Here is a 19,909-nt window from a genome sequence, read left to right as displayed (position 1 = left end):
TCACTGAAAAGAACATCTGACACCTGAAAACATGCACAAGCGCACCAAGATAAAGATCGCCATCTTCGTCCTGCTGGTGGGTATGGCTTGCATGTTCACGGCGGTGGTGACGGACCACTGGGCAGTGCTCAGCCCGAAGGTGGATCAAGTCAACCAGACCTGCGAGGCGGCCCACTTCGGCCTATGGAGGCTGTGCAAGAAGTACATCTACATCAGTTCAGAAAACTATGAACAGGGGCTCGGCTGCGGACCGATCAGTCTGCCTGGAGGTAAGAGAAACTATGAGCACAAAAACAGTTAACACTAGCACACATACTTACAGAAAAGGCACATTACACTGTCTGTCTGTGCTGTTGAACCGTTTAGACCAGAGGGGTGGTGCTAATGTTGTTTGTGACTGTGAGGAGACTCTATGATATCCAAGCTCTGAGGTGCGAAGCTTCTAAGATTAGCTTTTCCATATGACAGAAAAAAGCGTCCATAAACTTAAAGTTAGATCCAATATGAGTGAAATAAGGTTGTCCAAAGTACCGAAGCTTTAAAAAACAAACATCGGTATCATAAGACGGGGAGATCATAAGAGAAATAAATCCTTAAAAAGATTGCCCACAAACTTGCACACTGAGTAAATTACAGATACCATGGCAATGTTTTGGTACTGAAATGTTGCAAATGCAAATGAGTGCAATTTAAAGCTCACATATTCTCCTCCTCTTGAACCAGTTTAAATAAGTCTCAGTGCTCCTCAAAACATGTCTGTGAAGTTTTCTTGTTCTAAATCCACTCTGATCCTGTATTTGATCATGCCTATAAACCCCTTTATTTCAGCCCTGCTCAGAACAGGCTGTTTCTGTGTCTGTACCTTTAAATGTAAATGAGCTGTGTCCGACCACGCCCCCTCTCTGGAAGGGCTTGGGTGTCTCGGGCTTTCTCGCTCCATGCCCTATTGTTTACGGTGATAAGGCAGACTCAGAGGGCAGAACAAACACCTAGCTTTGGGAGTGTCACCCACCTTGGGGAGGGGTTACTGCCCTTTGTGATGTCATGAAGGGAAAATCTCCAAACGGCCTGTTTGAGAACACATTTTCTGAAAAGTGGAGCAGGCAGAAGACAGAGAGGATGGACTTTTCTCATCATTGAGGGGTTTGTAGACAGACTAGGGACACATATTAGAGTTAGAAGAACATAGTGAAGTGTATTTTGCAGAATATGTGACCTTTACACAGTGTTCTGGAATTTTGATAATTGAAAGCAATGAAGTAACCAATTTTTGATCCCTCGAATTTGAATTTGTATTTTCCTGGTGTCAAAACTGGTATCAATATCGTTTAACTAAAGGCCATATTAAGGCATCTTTAAGGGGGTTTATAAGTCTTCCATTGGTCATTGGTCAGTTGTTTGTTGACCTCCACTACCCCTCCCTTGAATAAACCTGTTGGACGCTGCAAGCAGACAAGCACCAAAGACAAGGCCTTGAGGGATCCCTTAAGTATCAGTAAGATTTACAGATAGCGCCAGACCACATATGACATCAGGGCGTCAACAAAAATTAACCATAAGGTTCCCAAAGGCTGCATGCTTTGACTGAGCAGCACAACAGCTGATTTTACTGCCTCCATTCTTTTTAAAGGTTTGTAAAACCAGCTGCAGACAACTGATGCTTCATACAAGACACGCCATGGAGCAACGCCAGGGAAGTGACTTTATAGCAGTGACACAAGTACTTATATGGGATAAGGGTACTTATAGCTTTCAAGGAGGAGTACTTTAGTTTACAATTTTCAATTACTTCATAAACTTTATAGATCCTGGGGGATTATTTTTAACTGGTAATGAAACAGGCTTAAGATAAGACTGATGCCCCTCTATGAGCTACAAAAAGGAGACAATCAGTTACGAGACTAATTCACTTTTTAGAAGTATTTGAATGTCCAAAAACAGCACCGGGGAGGTAGGGGTCAGATGAAAGGATTTACTGCTGTTTAATGTTTTAGTGTTGTTCTTTACATCTGCAAGAGAGATTCAAAGTGAGTGACTCATTTAAGAGTTTAAAAAAGAAGGGGGAGTTTTTTTTTTCTCCAAATCCCAACTCGGACATGTACAGGACAAGATCAAGAAGAGATAATATGTTCGTCCACAGGGGGCGTCAAAATTGACCTGAAACAAAAGCTCCTCACAGCAACTCTAACAAGACGCTTTATTTTTTGGTCTAAAGAAGTCTGTGTACTTTATTGGGGAGAACAATGTTATCCAGAACTATTAACAGAGAGCGATGTTTACTCAGTACACTTTAAATGATTTCAACATTACTCTCAAAGTAACCTTTGAGTCATTGCACAGCAAGTCAGCGAGAAAAATGTGTAACATTTCCAACACATCAGTCACAAAGATTAGATTTATTCTAGAGATCATCAACAGACTGAAAACTCTGCACAGGATAAATTCCTTTCACAACAGCTGCTTGAATAAAAAGGGATGTAACTCTATAAAATGGTGGTCAACTGAGACGAACACCTCCTGACTAGCTGTGACTCATTGACTTGTGGTGAGAGTCACTCCTCTGCAGAGCGCTGGCATGTTGACAGCTATCCTGGAAACCATTAACTGACTGTTGATTGTTATTTGACCTTGCATGTGTCCCTTTATGTAAAGTTAGCTCCAAATTTTCAGACAAAATTTGTCCGTGTTAGAAAGCTGTGAAAAAGTCCCAAAATATGTCCAGACTGATGGAGGCTTCTAGTACTTCGGGGAATCCCAGACACTGTCTGCACTGCAGGGCCATTCCAGGAGCAGATGAGATGCCGGAGGGGGGTTCAGTGGTTCCAGGCATGGCAGGCATGTGCTGAATATATAAAATCACCTCGGCCAACCCTGAACTGCTGGAAATTCATGAGATTGCAAAGACAAGTGACAAATACTTCTGGAGCTTTCGTTTGCTGTTTTCAGTCAGCATATGCAGACTGACAGATCAACAGTTTAGTGGGGCCCACAAAAGCCACACAACAGCTATTCGGCAATGTGCAGCCAATGTAAGCATGCTCTCGGGATCGTTGGGCCATTGATGATTCCATTTTGCAGCAGCCATCATGTCAGCTGTATGGAATTAAATAGGGATGTAACCATAGTCTGTGAATATTACTGGACGAAGCCTGAGTGACGTCAGTCATCTGTTCCTGCAGGGGGCTCTGGAGGCTTATTGGCAGCAGCCGCCATGTTGGAAATGCTGTCTCAGTCTAACTTTCAGTCAACCTAACGACAGGCTGAGAGCTGGAGCTGGAGCTGAGGCAGGTTTTAAGCCTCTTGACGAACCGTTACACCACGCCCACATGTCAATCATGTCAGCTATGCGCCTAACTATGGATAACAAGTATCGTTCATGAAATCAAAACGGAGCCGTTTAAAAAAATATCACCCCAGTACAGTGTGTGTCAGTGAGGACAATAACTAATCAGACCTATTTAGTTTTTTGTACTGGGCTGTAAACATGTTAATTTATGCTGTAAAAACTGCTTTTTTGCCTGTGGTCTGTATGTGACTCCCGGGGTTCCTGGATCCAGCCTCAAGGGGACACTCTGTGAAATTCAGAATTCTTCACTTCTGCATCGGCTTCATTTTTCAAGACCGGAGGTTGCTGCTTGGATGTGACGTGTAAACAATTAAACGTCATTGTGCTGTCTAGTCATCACCAGAATTACTAGTGGGTTAAAATGATTATTCATATTTTTATAAATCTAGGCTCACAATGTCAGATACGTCAGACTCGGCAAAAACGCTGGACAAAAATGTACAAATCTTGAGAAAAGTTTTAGAGTTCATCAAAAGTTTACTAGAAGCAATCACAGGAACAAATAAACACTAAACAAAAACAGGTCGAAAGAGTTCAGTCAAAAGGTAATTCACCAGAAGGTCACTAAGACAAAAGGCTGGACTGCTACTAACATATTACACAAGGTACTGAGACAAACCGGCACAAAAGGTAGTGGAGCACAAAGACTAAATACATACACATGAAGTAATTAAGACAAGGAAAGACAGCTGGGTTGATTAGTGATGAGATTGAGCTGGGACCAAGACACTGACCCAGTTGGGTTTCCCCAGCATCTGTATCCAAATTAAGCCTAAAAATCTGGTATCGCGACAGCTCTACTTCCATCTTTAAAATCATATATGCCTTATTATCATTCCAAGCCAATCCAGACGATTTCATATTTAATGTGTTGCAAAGAGCTACAGCAGTTTCTAACCAGTCCTTTAACCTCCTAACAAATCACCTACAACCATACAAGTGATTTGTGACGGCCATCTTGGCGCCTTTATTTACAGAAAGTAGATGTTGTAGATGTTCCATTAATCTGCAAGGTTTTCCTCCTGGCCAATAGCTGTATTAGGACAGGAACATTATTGTTTATCATAGCTGAACGTCTCCAGAGAGGTGTCAACCTCTGACGCAAAGCAGGCGGACTTTAACAGCGCATGAGGAGGGAGACCCTGAGACGCTCAGTTGGAAAATATGGGCTGAGTTGAAGAGTAGGTCATGACTGACACAGTGCAGATAGTCTCAGAAAAAATACTGAGTGTCCAATGCAAACTTAGATACAATTTTGCTCAAGGAGATGGACGAAGAAAGTTTCATCCAAGTCAAAAATTGACCTGAAGGTTATTTCTATATGTGAGGCTCTACACTGGGCTGTGGTGCAGAGTTTTCCTTCTTTCTTTAAATTTTAAGATCTGTATTTTTATCGGCTTTTCCTGCTATGAGCTGCAAATAAGTACCATCACATACAAAGACCCCCCCCCCCCCCACATTCATGTTTTCTTCTCCAATTTTGTAATCCAATGACATCTCAGCCGATGTCATGACTTGATTTCTCCTTGTTAAAGATTCAGAAAATGTATTATTATTTTCTTTAAAAACATTGTGCAAACTGCTCAGCAAAGCAGTCAAAGTGGTTATTAATAAAAGCCACGTAAATACTCAGCTGTCTTGGGTGGGAGCCGCGAGGGTCAAGTGTTCACGCGAAGTGCAGCGTTCCCCGTGAGTGACAGGGCCGCCTGGAAGAGTCAGGCAACGCCGGCTGTCCCACCGAAACTGTTCCCACAGGACCTTCCTGCAGCAGACTCACTTCTCCGTTCAGCCCACTCAGACGCTCAAGTTACTTCTACCCTGAAGATAGGATGCAAAAGTAACTAAACCGCTGGTATTACGCCTTTATAGGCAGTCAGATGACATACCACGGCAGGGAGAGGCTTCATGTAGGGGACATGGAGTAGCCTGTGACATCTGTATGTTTATAGACATGTGCATTTGTAGGTTTATAACTGGATCAAAGCTTCAGTTTACTTATTTTTAGTAAGACTGTTACACAGCCTGACAGGTGCCAGAAAACGAAGAACATGTTGATATAATTTCCTTGAATGCTTCTTTTTGCACGTGATTTATGAAGGAGGTTTTACTCTCAGAGTTGTATGTACACTCGTGTTGACCCTGCAGCAACACTACTTCAGTTGTTGTCAGGAAGGTTACGGCCCATTTACAGAGCCGACAAAACAAAAAACCCAGGCTCAGCGCTCTGGTCCAGTCTTGGTTGTAAGAACTATAAAAGGTGCAGCTGTGACATGACAGTGTGCAGAGGGTGCTGCTCGTCCGACGTCCTCACCTGATCTTTGTTAAAGTGACAGATTGCCCTTTAAGGAAGAAGTGATGTTTTACAGAGCGTGGAAGAAGAGTCACTCTCTAAGCAACCGGCTGGGTTCCCCACATGAGTTTAATTCAAATGAAATAAAACAAAGTCATAAAACAGAGGAGGCTGCAATATGTTGAAACAATAAATAATGGCTGCAATAAATAATCAGGTTCGGGTCGATATGATCTCTCTCTCTCTCGCTCTGTCTGTCTTCCTCTCTACAGTTCTCCTTGTGCTTGAAGATTTGTTTTTGTCCTGTCTGTTAAATAAGCAGCTGTTAAAAATGGTTAAAGATGGTTAGCGGATAAAACTCACCCACAAGATTTGTTTAACAAAAAGAGACACCCAAAAGCACCCCTGGATACGCAAAAAAATAGGAAAAAAGGGAAGTCATAAATCTTTTGAAGTCCATCAGGTTAATAATGTGAGATCTCTTGGCTATTCTTCTTGTGCTGCTGTTTTTTGCACTTTTATCTGACTGCCTTTATCAAAATGATTGATCTGTTTTTTTACATAAGTACGATAAGCCAATTCCCCCAAAACTTGAACTGTGAATGTGTCAAACAGTCGGCTCAGTTGCACCAGTTAATCCAAGGCTAGCTGACAGTTCGCGTTAGCATGAACATTAAACTCAAGCCTCTGTCCAACAGGTAAAATATTTACATGCTGAGTGAGAAAGCATCTACCTGCCTGCCTCTACATTTAGAGTGTTTTATATTTATTGCGATAAATACAGACTTTTGTTAGGTGTGTGGTGTATTGTGTAGGCTCATATCGCGATTAATTGCACAGCTCTGGTTCAGAGATTATGTTTTACGGTTGAGCACATGTCTCTACCCTTTTCTGAAGGACTAAATATTTATAACATTTATAAAGCCCAGAAATGTTATGATATGTATATAATTTATGGACGTTATAGAGGTTGAACTTGTGAAGAAAGTCCGGGCTGACGGCAGGGAGGCACAGCTAACATGCAACCAACAAGCAGCCATAGTGAACACAATGAGCGATGTTTGAGGCCAGAGCCGTCACACATCTGTCTGAAGCGAGCCTAAAGATGTTTCTACAAAGGTGGAATTAAACAACACACTCATGAGTATCTGCTTGATACTGATAATGAAGTCAGAGCATCCAACTCAAAGCCTAATGAGTGCTGAGTGGCTCCCCTTGAAACATAAATGAAACACTAGATTTGCATTAAGCCATTTGGCCTGCTGGATGTTAGGACCTTAAAACAGTCGTCTTATGATGAGATGAGGCTGCAGCCAGAATGGGTCGCCTGCTTTTAAATGGGATGAAGTAGACAGAGGCTGGATTTGCATTTCCTTAAAATCATGAATATTCAACGTTTTTAAGAATGAGTGAATTTCAGGCAACATTTTCAGCTTCATTTTTGAACACAAAGTCTGGCTCAGAAGAAGAAGCTGCACAAAGGGAATAGTGACTGGAGTAGCAATGGGAGGCTGGATTTCTTTCTAGCAGGTGCTGATGATTTCTGATAAAACGACTGCAGGGCTGCTTGATTCCCGTCACGTTTGAATCGGACACAGCCACACACAACTCATGCTAGCTAGCAGCTGCTTTTCATTTGGAGCTAGCATTAGCTAAGGCACAGCATATTAGAGAAGCTTACTTTAAGCTCACTAAGCTAACTAACGGCCTGTTCTTTCATTTAGGATGACACAATGTCTCAACCACACGAACATTTTAGTAATCTAACTAATGCCACGTACACAGCACGATATTCAAGCTGATTTTGGGCCGGATCTCCCTCCCCTCAAAAGTAAGCAAGGCTCCATATAGCCGTTTTCACATATGTACTCCGGATAATATCTAGATATTTACAGGAGGACTTCTCCGGAGATTCTCCCGAACTAGCCGTTCACATATGCTCCTCACAGCGGGGGACTTTCCCTGTCAGAGGGGAGGGGCCGCTGGGGAGGGGCCGCGGGGGATTTCCCGACGTAAGACGTGACGTAAATAAACAACGTGGAAGTCCGCTACACGACGTTATAATGAGAATATTTGCCTTTATATCAATGCTATGTGTAATCCAATGGAATGACAACATCCACAAAAGAGTGGAGAACAACATATTGACAAACAGAAAACATAATGCAGCCGCAGACACTTTAGCCAGTCACTATATAAACGTCATTCTCTTCCTAATGGCTCAAATTGAAAATCTCCAGAGTATATTCGGCCGTGTTCAGACATCAAATCTCCAGAGTTTTTCAGGAGATTTCCGTATGTGTGAAAAGGGTTTATATTTAGGGTTCTTCAGGTTATCGTGCCAGATTTTCCTGTGATGTGAGGTATGTTAGGGACCAAGCCTTGGAGGCGAAGTGGTGGCCATGTGGTTAGTTTGTGCAGCCAATGTACAGAGGGTTTAGTCCTTGAAGCGGACGGCCCAGGTTTGAGTCCGAGCTCCTTTCCCACACATCATTCCCCTCTCTCTCTCTCTCTCTTCCCGATTTCCGATTCTATCCACTGTCCTGTCTCTCCAATTAAGCCCCAAAAAAATCTAAAAGAAGAGAAAGAAACTTTTTGGATAACATATTTTTATATAACATATTCAATCGCACAAGTTACAAACCCACCAATCAAATTGCACAAGCTGCAAAATGTACTTATGTCAATAAAGGACGGGCTGAGGGGGTTAAGAGACTGATGTCATTCCCTGCTGTGTTGCCTCTATCGTACCCTCATACATGTGCTTTCTACAGTGAAATTAGTGAAGCCTGTTGCCTAGCAACAGACCTCTGTATTTATGTTTGTTTATGATAGCCAGTCCCTGTCCTCATTCATAAAAACATTTCTTTCCTATGTGGGCCAACACGATATGGCACCCGGCATTAAAAAAGTCCAACATTTCAAGAGAGGCTTTTGTAAACATTTCAACTTCTAAAATCAGATTCATAGATTTTGTTTGTGCTTATTTAGATCAAATTACCGTTTCCTTTTTAGAGCAGACTGGCGTGCCTTTCAGCTTGTCCTCAAGGTACACAGAAAACGTTCTACAGACCCAGCATGTCACCGACCTCTAACAGTGATCCGATAGCATGCAGTTCTGCATATTTTCACATGAAAGCATTGCACTGACGTTCCCCGGTGAGGCTATATGGGGGGGGGGATTAAGGAACATGCCAGCCAGAAGTCATGCACTCGACTTTGCACGAGATTAAGCGACATAAATGTTCTCGCACTCCCTACATATGATCACCTGAATTTAAGTGTGTTTTTCAGACATGTTACAGGAAGTCTCACACGCCTGCACATCCTCTACTTTTTAACATGTTTGCATTATTAAACCCCAACTGGAGGTATGCAGTATAATAAAAGTCAAGTTATCAAGATCTGTCAGCAGACCAAGCCTGTACTGTTTGACTTTTTTTAACACTTCGTAGCGAATTAAAGAATATTTCCTCAAGCAGAGCACCCTGTGATCACAGAAAGCAGTCTGACTTCATTTGTGCAAATCCCAGAGTATTAACACCTCGTCTGGTAGACAAAAAATTCAATGTGAAGACTGCTGCATCCATTTTAACTCTGACAGTCAATCGACGAAAAGCAGACCAGGCTCTGCACGACATCATTCATTTTAGTGGTCGTATTAACCCTTTGCTGGTGCCAATGACGTGAGAGGATTTTAGAAAATCAATGTGAGGGGGCTCAGGAGCTTTAGAAGTATCAGATGCTCACAGTGTAATGCAGCAGGTGGAGTACAGCTGACAGGGCAGAAGCATGCGGGGGCAGAGGTGTGAAAGAGTTAAGCAAAGAAGAAACACATCCCTACAAACGAGTGCAGGCCAGTTTGTGGACGAAGATGAATTAAGACAGAGAGTTGGCAAAAAAAAACAGTTTATGTTGCTCATATTACAAACCAAGTCCACATGCTAATCAGCTGTTTGTGTTAAAGGCTTAATATGCGATTTTCTTCACACTTAACTGTAATAGAAATCAAGTATATCCTCTGAAAATAACTATGAGTCATGACTGTCTACAATGGGTGTATCACCCTTTCCTAGCCGTAGCTACATTTTTGTTTACATCGTCGGGACGGCCAGCCAGCTCATCCCCTCGCATATAAAAGTTGTTTAATTGAGGGACTAGAGAAAAGAAGAAGAACATACTGTACTCTCTGCTTATTTGAATGTCACGTAAGCGTTTCTAGGTCGCTAGCATTAGCATGCTAACACAACAATGCAGCGCTAGTTGTTTCGGTTTCATGCTGGCGCTCAAGGGCGACATCAACTGGATCAAAAAATTGCATATTAAGCCTTTAACAGAACATCTGAGTCAAACCTACTGAAGAAGCGAGTTGGGTCATTTGGGCGTCTTTATAAAACGTGCTGCTGATGAGAAGCCTAACATCAAAAGATAAGACACATTCAGTGTAGAGAAACAGTGACAGGAGGGTGAGCTGTGTGATATAAGAGAGAGGAGAGGTGTGTGTGTGTGTGTATGTGTGTGTGTGTGTGTGTTTGTGTGTGTGCATTGTTTTATCATGTAGTTTTTTTTCTTTTGAGGCTTGTTTGTGTTTTTTTCTTTTTTTTTACGTGTCATTGGTCATCTTCTCCCTATGTTAACCTGTCATATTATATTTATTAATCCTGTGCAGTGCTTTCATTGCAAAAAATACATTTGTATTGTGACAACCCAATCCTATCTGCAGAGCTTTTTTTTCTCCATCTATGGAGCTTTTTATAATTTTTTTTGCTTTTCAGCTCACAGGTTTGTTTTTACAGCTTGTTTTGTTCAGGTTTAAGAAACTCACAAAAGCAACAATAATCCAGATCTTGCTGCTGTCCATTTACCATTTTACCATTCACATATTACTTTCAGAAAGCCACTGTTGTCCCTCCACATATGTGATGCTCGCTCTGTGTGTGTTCATAGGAAGCTGTTTTAAATGACATGAGGCCATGAGAGCTTTATGCTGTGATAAAATAAAAATATGCTTACATCTGTCCCCATGAAGCAAACCACAAAACATGAAGCAGGTAAAACTGTTGGACTAAATCTGATTTTCTTTTTTTTTCCACAGAGGAGAACTGCACGTACTTCAGACACTTCACTCCCGGGCAGGATGCGGAGATATTCGAATATAAAACACAAAAAGGTACGTTTCAGGTAATGGTGGTTAAATCTTAACCATCCTATGAGATGGAGGTAATCCCTCCATGTTTGAAATGACTAAAAGGGAAACTGATTTGTGATCATGTTGCAGGTTTTCAGTTTCCTCATCACTTGTTGCACGGGCAGCATTGTTACATTGAAGCCAGTTACACATGTTATGTTGAATGTCCTTTAAAACATCAAGACATCCTGGTCTGTGTGAAGTCAAACATCAAACTGCCTGCCTCACAGTTTCCCATGTGACCTGCTCCTGCTCCTGCTGCAGCTCCGCTCTCTTTGGGTACACTTTTTGTAAATTCATGTGTCACTTCTAACCGCAGCACAGCCAGCACTGTCCCCGCAGGCGAATTTCAACCAGCTAGCAGTGACAAAACTCTGAACGGGACATCATTAAATCCTGGGTCAGAGACAATATAGGCTTCATTATCTTTTCCCAAAAGTCAGTGTGTCCATGGAGTGAAAACTGAGAGCTCCATCCTTTAGCCAAAACAGAGCCTGTAAGTGCACAAGGGTCATCAGTTGTTTTACATTTGTACAAATGTTTAGTTTTCTTTTTGTCACAAATGATATCAGAAGATTTACGGACTTGTATATATACAACTATGTTGTTGTTGGCTTCATGAAGGCTACGGGGTGAGGGGTGGATACTTTATAGCATACTTCATGTGGATACCATGAAGAGAGTTCAACACACACGACTTTCTTTGAGGAAGATGGCTCAACAACGCTGGTTCAAGTCTGGAAATTGGTCTGATAGCTGGAGAGCTGCCAGTTCACTTACTGAGCACCGCCAAGGCGCCCTTGAGCAAGCATCCCCCCACCACCACAACCAGCCCAGGGGCACCACCACAACCAGCCCCCTCACTCTGACATCTCTCCATTAGTAAATGTCCATATGATCCTGTGTGTGTATTTCAGCCTCTGTCTCCTTCTTTGTTTTATTGACTTATTTTATTGACATACATGTATTTCTTCTGCTTCTTCTTATAAGTAGCCGTAGTAGAAGTGCAAATAGATGTAGTAGTATTGGTAGTAGTAAACTATACACATTAACTGGGGGTGGGGTGGGGTGGGGTGGGGTGTACCAGCCTAGGGTACACTGCTTCATACTTTGTCTTTTAAACACGACATGTCAACCACATAAAGCTCAATAAACACTTAAAGCGGTTGTGTGTTAGTAACCCACGCCCCCGTTCCCTCCGTCTTCCATTCCTTCCACCCAGCACCCCCAACCCCCTCCCCCTCCAGTGACCCTGTTAAAGCTGCGAGCCCACTGAGCCCGGCCAGTGCATGTTGTATGACAGGCCTTCTATGTATAGGGCGTAAGCGAGCAGAGCACATGTGGAGGACTGTCAGACTCAATTATTGGGGTGTAAATGTGAATAGTCTTTCGCATGATGTCCTGCACACCCCCGCATCCTAAACACTGACATGCTAATGGAGGCATTCATGGGTACCCCTCCCCCAACAACTAACACACACACACAAACACACACACACACGTCTTCCCTCAGCTGATGGCTAGACCCTAAGAGACACATTACAAGTTAGCTGTAATGATTGCAGAAGCGACCTGAGCCCCCTCTTGAGTTATTCACTCTTGAATGAATCATTCGGTGATACCATAATGGTGCATACGCTTGAATGAACACAGTGGATGTACACTGTGTCACCACATGCACAAACATCCACACGGTAAACCTCTTATCCGCTCTGGGGGAGTCTCCAGTATAGAGAGAAATTAAGTGGAAAGAAAATATTGTAAGTTGAGAATATTCAGTTGAGGACATTGTTAAAATGTTACCAGCTCTTTATATTATTTTAACAGTAAGTAACTTTACAAAATGTCAACATAAACTTCATTCAGATGTCTCTCAGTTTTTGGGAAGAACGCTGTTTCCAAAAGTCTGCACCCGCACTCGTTTGCCTTCGGATTTCAGGCACCCCACTCGATGTAGTCATGTGAACAAACAGACAAAACGCAACAGAAGGTTGCAGTTTTTGGATGGTATTGTTGTCGTGCAGGACCTTTTCTTCCTGAATTGCTTTTTCACTTATGCACCTCACAGCGGGACACTTTCCCTGTCAGACGGGAGGTGGGGGTCTGAGGAGGCAAGACATGATGTAACAAGAACAACAAGAAAGTTATGGACAAAGCAACAGAGTCCAATGGAATTTTATATCAATGCTATGTAAGGGCCCAGATGGCCTAGCGGTTAGGTCGGGCACCATGTAGGGAGGTTATAGTCCTCCAAGCAGGACCCCTGGGTTCATGTACAACCTGCAGCTCCTTCCCTGCCTGCCATTCCCTACTCTCTCTCTCTCTCTCTCTCTCTCTCTCTCTCTCTCTCTCTCTTTCTACCTGGTTTCCTACTCTATCCACTGTCCTATCCATAGAAAGGGATAAAAAGGCCCAAAAGAGATCTTAAAATAATAATCCATGCTATGCAACACATTCACAAGAAGGAGGGGGGGCAAAGAAAAATCCTGCTTGTTGGAGTGAAAAAGTCGGCATCTGCAGGAAGTTACATGACTTTTGTGCATTTGTGAAAAGCAGCAATTGATGACAGTTTTTGACTTTCTATCAATGCTACGTTTAACTGAGCTGATTCATTTCTAAATGAATTTGTGGTAAAGAAGCTACTGGTGTGTGTAGGTTCTCAGTCACCCAGGTCAGGGTAAATCCAAAGCTGGATCCAAAGGTAACTGGACTTGGTTGAAGATCTTCAAGATCTTGAAGTTGGGGTGAAATATTTGTGATTTTGTGTTCACAGATGCTGCTCATCTGGGAAATTTCTGGAGTTTTGTGCATGTGTGAAAACACCACTACAGTCCACTTGTGTGTATGTAAAGAAAGAGAAGAACTTAACCTGAAGGCGTATTGATAGTTATGAGGAATGCAGTGGTTAGTATGTCCATGATCTGGTAGGAATTAATGTTATAAACCTACAAACATCTGCATACATACCCATGAATACTTTCTAAAAACATATCCTGCAATACTGGGACTTCAAACTCAAACCCTTTTTGGACTGAATGAAGCCCTTTTTTATTCCCGGATACAGGTTTGATATTCTTCTACATGTCCCTCACTTCTTCCTGAGAACTGTGAAACCCTTTAGCTGTACAGTAGAGTAAGTCCTATATGACTGAAACACAGGTTTGATGTCTACCTGGCTCTTGATGTTAAAGGTGTTTCAGGCCGAGCCAGCCAGAAAACGAGCTCCAAAGACGTGCAGTGCAGTATCTCAAAAGAGCACAGACTGTGCAGGGTGCAGCCCATCCTCCTCTGCCAGCAGGAGATGAAGGCCCTTTGCCCCAAAGGAATGTGTTTCCTCAGGGCATGGTTCACAGGCGAACAGGAGGCAGATCAAAGGGCCTGCATCCCATCCACCTCTCTGCAGCGAAAAACAAGCCAGTTGCTGTCCCGATCACACAGACGCTCAGGAGCTGGGAACACAGCGGCAAAGTTACAAGTAGTTAAATGTTAAAGATATGATATGTGACAGTTCAAACATCAATATAGCAGACATCAAATATGTCCTCATATTATATAATGTTGAGTAATGCCATGTGAAATCAAGCTCTTCTCTCTTCAGAGGTAGGCGGTTTTAAGGCACCCACACGCGCCCTTTTTTGGACGCCCCTCGGTTTGCCAGGTAAACAACAAACCAACAGGTGTTGCAGTGATGGAGGTGGGCAAGAGAACTGGTTCAGATAGAAGTGATTGTACCCGACCTAAAAAGCCTCTGCATGTTTCTAATAAGCTCCACGAGCAGAAACGTGCTCAAACTAGGATTTGTAATTTGTAATTTATTTCAAGGATAGCCCCTTGAGATGCATCATCTCATTTTCAAGGGGGTCCTTACAAAACATAAATTAATCATCATAATACAAAATCAAAATAAAAGGTAAATCCAAAACATAATACCAAACATTTAAACACAGAAACACCCACACCACAAACACACACACACTCACATTCACTCACACTTAATGCTCCCCCAAGCCTAGCCACCCACCAACCAGCCAGTATTACACAATCAGAAAAAATCTGAAGAGAAAAAAAATAAATATATAATAATAATAATAATAAAAAAAGAAAAAAAGAAAGGAAAACCTCTGCATATATATATATATACATACACACTATACAGTACTTACACACATAGTGTACACAACATTAAGGCACAAGGTACAGAACAGTACATACATGTAGATATGAGGTACACGAGCGCAAGCAAGAGGAGAGCAGGTCCAGACAAACTAAGTCCAACAGAGAAAGAAAATCAAAAGCAAGAGCAGGATGTTTGACAATGAGTAAGTAGAGATGATTTAAAGATATGAAAAGAGGTGATAGATCTAAGTGAGCGAGGTAGGTTATTCCAGTCTGATGGAGCTTTAAATTTAAATGCATGGCGACCAATTTCTTTCCTGATTCTTGGTGTGAGGAAAAATATACTGTGAACTGAAAGGGATTAGAAATTGTTTCAAGTACGGAGGAAAATTAAAATAGATACATTTAAAAGTAAATAGCGACCAATGAAATGTCCTTCTGGACTTGGGAGCCAGCCAATTCAAGGACTCATACATTAGGCAGTGATGGGTCCTATATGGACACCTCAGAACAAATCTACAGAGACTGTTGTATAAGATAGTGAGAGGTTGAAGATTGTCTCTGAGGTGTTCCCATAGATAACATCAGCATAATCAAGGATTGGCAGCACCAATTGTGTCACGATTCTTCTCCGGACTTGTAGAACGATAAAGTGATTTTAGACGACCATATATTTTCTTAGAAATTGAGTTGATATGAGGCTTGAAAGATAACTGGGAATCTAGCCAAAGGCCCAAATATTTAAATTCATCTACTTTTTCTAATGCAGTTCCATCCAGGAAATTAATATGCCAGTTTTTTGTTAAGGGCAAAGAATCTGGTTGAGTGCAGAACAACATAAAATATGATTTTTTTTCTTATTCAGAAGAAGTTTATTGACAGAGAACCATTTTTGGACTAGATTAAAATCAGATTGTATTGAGTATTGAATTTGTGAAATGTCCGAACTGGACGAGTATATTACAGTGTCATCTGCATATAAATGAATTTGACAGTCAGAACAGACTTGTGAGAGGTCATTGATGAAGATGGAGAATAATAGAGGACCTAAAGATGAACTTTGTGGCACACCTTTATCAATAATCTTGAAGTCTGACTGGCTGCCCTGAAAAAAAACACACTGACTTCTATAATGAAGAAAAGAGTTGAAAAACAACAAAGAGTCAGTAGAGAGACCAATAGCATGTAGTTTACCTAAAATGAGATAGTGATCAACCATGTCAAATGCTTTAGCAAGGTCAACAAATATAGCACCTGTAGACATATTGCTGTCAGATGCTGACTGTATGTCATTGGTGAATTTTAGGAGAGCAGTGGTGGTCGAGTGGTTTGGTCTAAAACCAGATTGGTGTGTTGATAATAAGTTGTGATCATTAAGATATTTAGATAATTGATTGTTGAGTTTTTCAAATATTTTTGCAATGCTATTAATAATTGAGATAGGTCTATAATTATTGATGTCCGTGGGGTCACCCCCTTTATGGAGAGGGGTTACTCTGGCACATTTCCAGGAAGAGGGAGTTTTACCAGTTGCAAGAGATAAATTAAATAAATCAGCCAGGGGAAATGATAAAATATGAGAGGCAAGTTTAAAGAACTTAATCTCCAGACCATCTGGACCAGCACAGCATCCAAAGCTTAGACCATCAGTGACCTGTTGGACATCAGTTGGTGTGATAGTTCTGAAGGAAAAGGAACTGCCACATCTGTTCTGAGTCGGGGTAAAGTCAGAGTGAGAATAACCAGACAGGGAGCTACCAATTGTAGAGAAGTGTTGGCTAAATGCCTCTGCAATTAATGATGGTTCACTGACAGTTTCATTGTTTATTCTGATACGAGTAGTAGGATTTTTTGTGGGTTTATTTGTTATACTATTGATTCTCTTCCAAAATTGCTTTGGGTTCTTAAAATCAGTTGACAGACAGTCTTTGTAATAATTTGACTTAGCATTTCTAGTATTGGTTTTACATTTATTCCTCAGCTCTTTATAAGCATTCCAGTCAGAAGAATTATTTGTTGCACAGTATTTTTTCCAAGCCTTGTCTCTTTGCTTGAATAAGTGTATAAGATCTCCTTTTATCCAAGGTAAATGTCGACCCTTGACTTTAATTGTTGTCCAGGGAGCATGTTTATTAATTATCTCAACAAGCTCAGTATAAAAGTAATTCCAGGCATCTTCAACGAATGGTATTAGTTGAAATCTTTCCCAGTTGATGTTTAAGATATCTTGAATACAAAGTTCAGAGTTAATATTATCAGTTTTCCTTACTTTGATGAATTTAGGAGGAAGATGAGGCACTGTGATTTTCCAAACACAAAAAACAATAGAATGGTCACTGAAAGAGTCAGGTAATACCCCAGATTGTATGATTCTGTCGGGATGGGAAACTAGGATCCAATCAAGTAGAGAAGACGAACCGGGACCAACTCTGGTAGGTTCACTTATAAATTGGGTTAAATTTATGCTGTTGAAGAGATTGCGATCATTACGAGATGAGCGATCTGCCCAACTGGAGTTGAAATCACCTAATATGATTTTTTCACTAGTGCAGTCTAAAGAATTAATGGTTGATAGGATACATTCAGTTGTTTCAGCAGGAACATTGGGAGGTTTATAGATATTTCTTATGATAAGTCGTTTGTTCTCATGTAAAATAATTTTAACAAAAAGGCATTCAAAACGCGAGTGATTCTCAGTTGGTAAAATAAATTCTGCAGTCAAATCTGAGGATACATATGTCAAAAGACCCCCTCCTCTTGAGCCCCTGTCTTTTCTATAAAGGACATAGTTATCAATTGTGACTTCATCATCAGAAATATTTCTGTTTAACCAGGTTTCAGAAAGAGTAATTACATGAGGTTTATTATAGGTGAGCCAGGCTCTCAATAAGTCAATTTTAGGTGACAAACTCCTCATGTTCAAGTGAATAACATGCATACCTTTAATAGAGTTCATTATTCCGAGATGATGTGAAAATAAATATGCAAGTAAGGTGGCAGCAAAAATGCACACCGATCATCATCACAAATAGCAATATGTAATAAGCAGGGGCAGGTGAAGAGAGAAGTAGGAGAGCAACACACACACACACACACACACACACACACACACACACACACACACACACACACAAAAAAAAACATAAAATAATAAGAGTAAGAATAGGTACATAGCTCATGTTCATAGCTCAGTCTGCATAGCTCGTTATTATTAGATTTAAAAAAACAGAGGTACGTTTATTAATACTAAATGATATAGTAGGCCTTTATGAAGTCAGCTGATGACATACTAGAAAATAATAAAATAATAGAAACCTCAGATGCTTCATAATTAATTTACTTCACCATTCAGAGTTTTCACTGATTGTAATAAATTATTGTAAGGGTCTATCCCTTCCCATCAACTTAAAATAGCTGAACTCTTTTAGTGTTACACAGTTTTTAGGATCAATATTGGAGATGCTTTTGAAAAATGGAGAGAGGTTAGAGGTTAGGTCAGTGTCCACCACATGGCAACCTGCGAGAGCTTCGGGAGGAGGGGTCGGAGTCAGACAGCTCTCTTCAATTTTTTGGGAATATGGACTGCAGTACCCATTTTAAACACTAGGTGTCAGACCTACATATTGCTCCTTTAACACTCTTATCTTTCTTTGCAGAGTATAACATCTCAGCTGCAGCCATCTCCATCTTCAGTCTGGCCTTCATGATCCTGGGCTCTCTGTGTTTGATGGGCTCATGCACCGGTAAAGGCAAAGGACGAGACTACCTCCTCAAACCGGCTGGCATGTTTTTCGCATTTGCAGGTGAGTCCAGTTAATGAGGACCATTTTAAATTTGCTTGCTTACTTTGCCAGTAGGGATTCTGAAGTTGGCACCTGGTTCTCCTTCCCAGGTCTCTGCGCCTTCATCTCACTGGAGGTGATGCGTCAGTCAGTCAAACGCATGATCGAGAGCGAGGACACGATCTGGATCGAGTACTACTACGCCTGGTCCTTCGCTTGTGCCTGCGCCGGCTTCGTGCTCCTCTTCCTCACCGGCTTCGCCCTCCTGATCCTCTCCATGCCGCAGATGCCCAGGAACCCGTGGGAGACGTGCATGGACGCCGAGCCGGATCAAGTGGAGTGATAGCCATGATGGGAAACATACCTCACTGCAAATCAAACCAACTTGAACATGGGCCTTTTGTCAGAGGCCCTGGGTACACCTGGTATTAAAGTCCCCATGAAACGGAACTTCAAGAGTATTTACCTACCGCATCGGCGAGTATTTTCTACTGAAACAGAACCAATCACAAGATGGGAGGTGGGACATAATGTAAGGGTGAATTTGATTGGATCGCTAAAGAGTAGGTGTATCACAACAAACATGGCATAAAAATTAGACAACACTTTTTAATTGGTTGAAAATTAGTAAACGCCCCTGACGGCAGTATGAGTCATCAGACTTTTGAAACGTTTTACAGGAAGAGAAAATACAGTAACTTACAGTAGATGTTAAATACTTTATTGGACTGTATTTGGCAGACGCTGGATTCAAACTGGGAAAATGTGATTTCCATTTCATGGGGACTTTAAATTTCATCCTGGGTTAGCTGATCATAAATCAGCACATCTTGTATTGACCTGTGTTTCCAAAACGTGTCTCATGTAGCCTTTTAAAAACAAAAATAGATTTGAACTCCTTGCTTTATTTGAAATAAATATACATCTTCTTTGTGTCCTTTATGAAAAGAATCAAGTAATCGAACTAAAGAGAGAGTAAGCGATGTGTAAAAACGTTTAATTAGAAAATGAGATCATGATGAATCACAGTACAGGCTGTGATTCATCATGATTCATCATTGGCGTTACAAATCATGTGTTGAGGTCAAATGTGAATATGTTGACAACCCCTTTCCTTTCTCCACTTTCCTCGACTCTGCACGGGATCAACCTATATTAAAAAATAATATGTTTTTTCCCGTTACTGA

General features: G+C 41.4%; 1 protein-coding gene across 1 annotated transcript in view; it reads left to right on the top strand.

Moving 5' to 3' along the window:
• Positions 1–19,657, top strand: part of LOC132994521 (voltage-dependent calcium channel gamma-1 subunit-like) — a 19,977-nt gene extending 320 nt beyond the window's left edge. Inside the window, exons 1-4 of the mRNA XM_061064916.1 lie at positions 1–269; positions 10,732–10,806; positions 18,597–18,743; positions 18,833–19,657. The exon at positions 1–269 is cut by the window's left edge and continues 320 nt beyond it. Coding sequence (XP_060920899.1) covers positions 32–269; positions 10,732–10,806; positions 18,597–18,743; positions 18,833–19,065 — 693 coding nt within the window. The 5' untranslated portion in view covers positions 1–31 and the 3' untranslated portion in view covers positions 19,066–19,657. The remainder of the gene's footprint in view (positions 270–10,731; positions 10,807–18,596; positions 18,744–18,832) is intronic.
• The last annotated feature ends 252 nt before the right edge of the window (positions 19,658–19,909 follow it).

The sequence above is a fragment of the Labrus mixtus genome, chromosome 2 (assembly GCF_963584025.1).
Source record: "Labrus mixtus chromosome 2, fLabMix1.1, whole genome shotgun sequence".
Classification (NCBI taxonomy): Eukaryota; Metazoa; Chordata; class Actinopteri; order Labriformes; family Labridae; genus Labrus; species Labrus mixtus.
The sequence above is the reverse complement of the archived record's forward strand: the minus strand, read 5'-3'. Positions and strand labels throughout refer to the sequence as shown.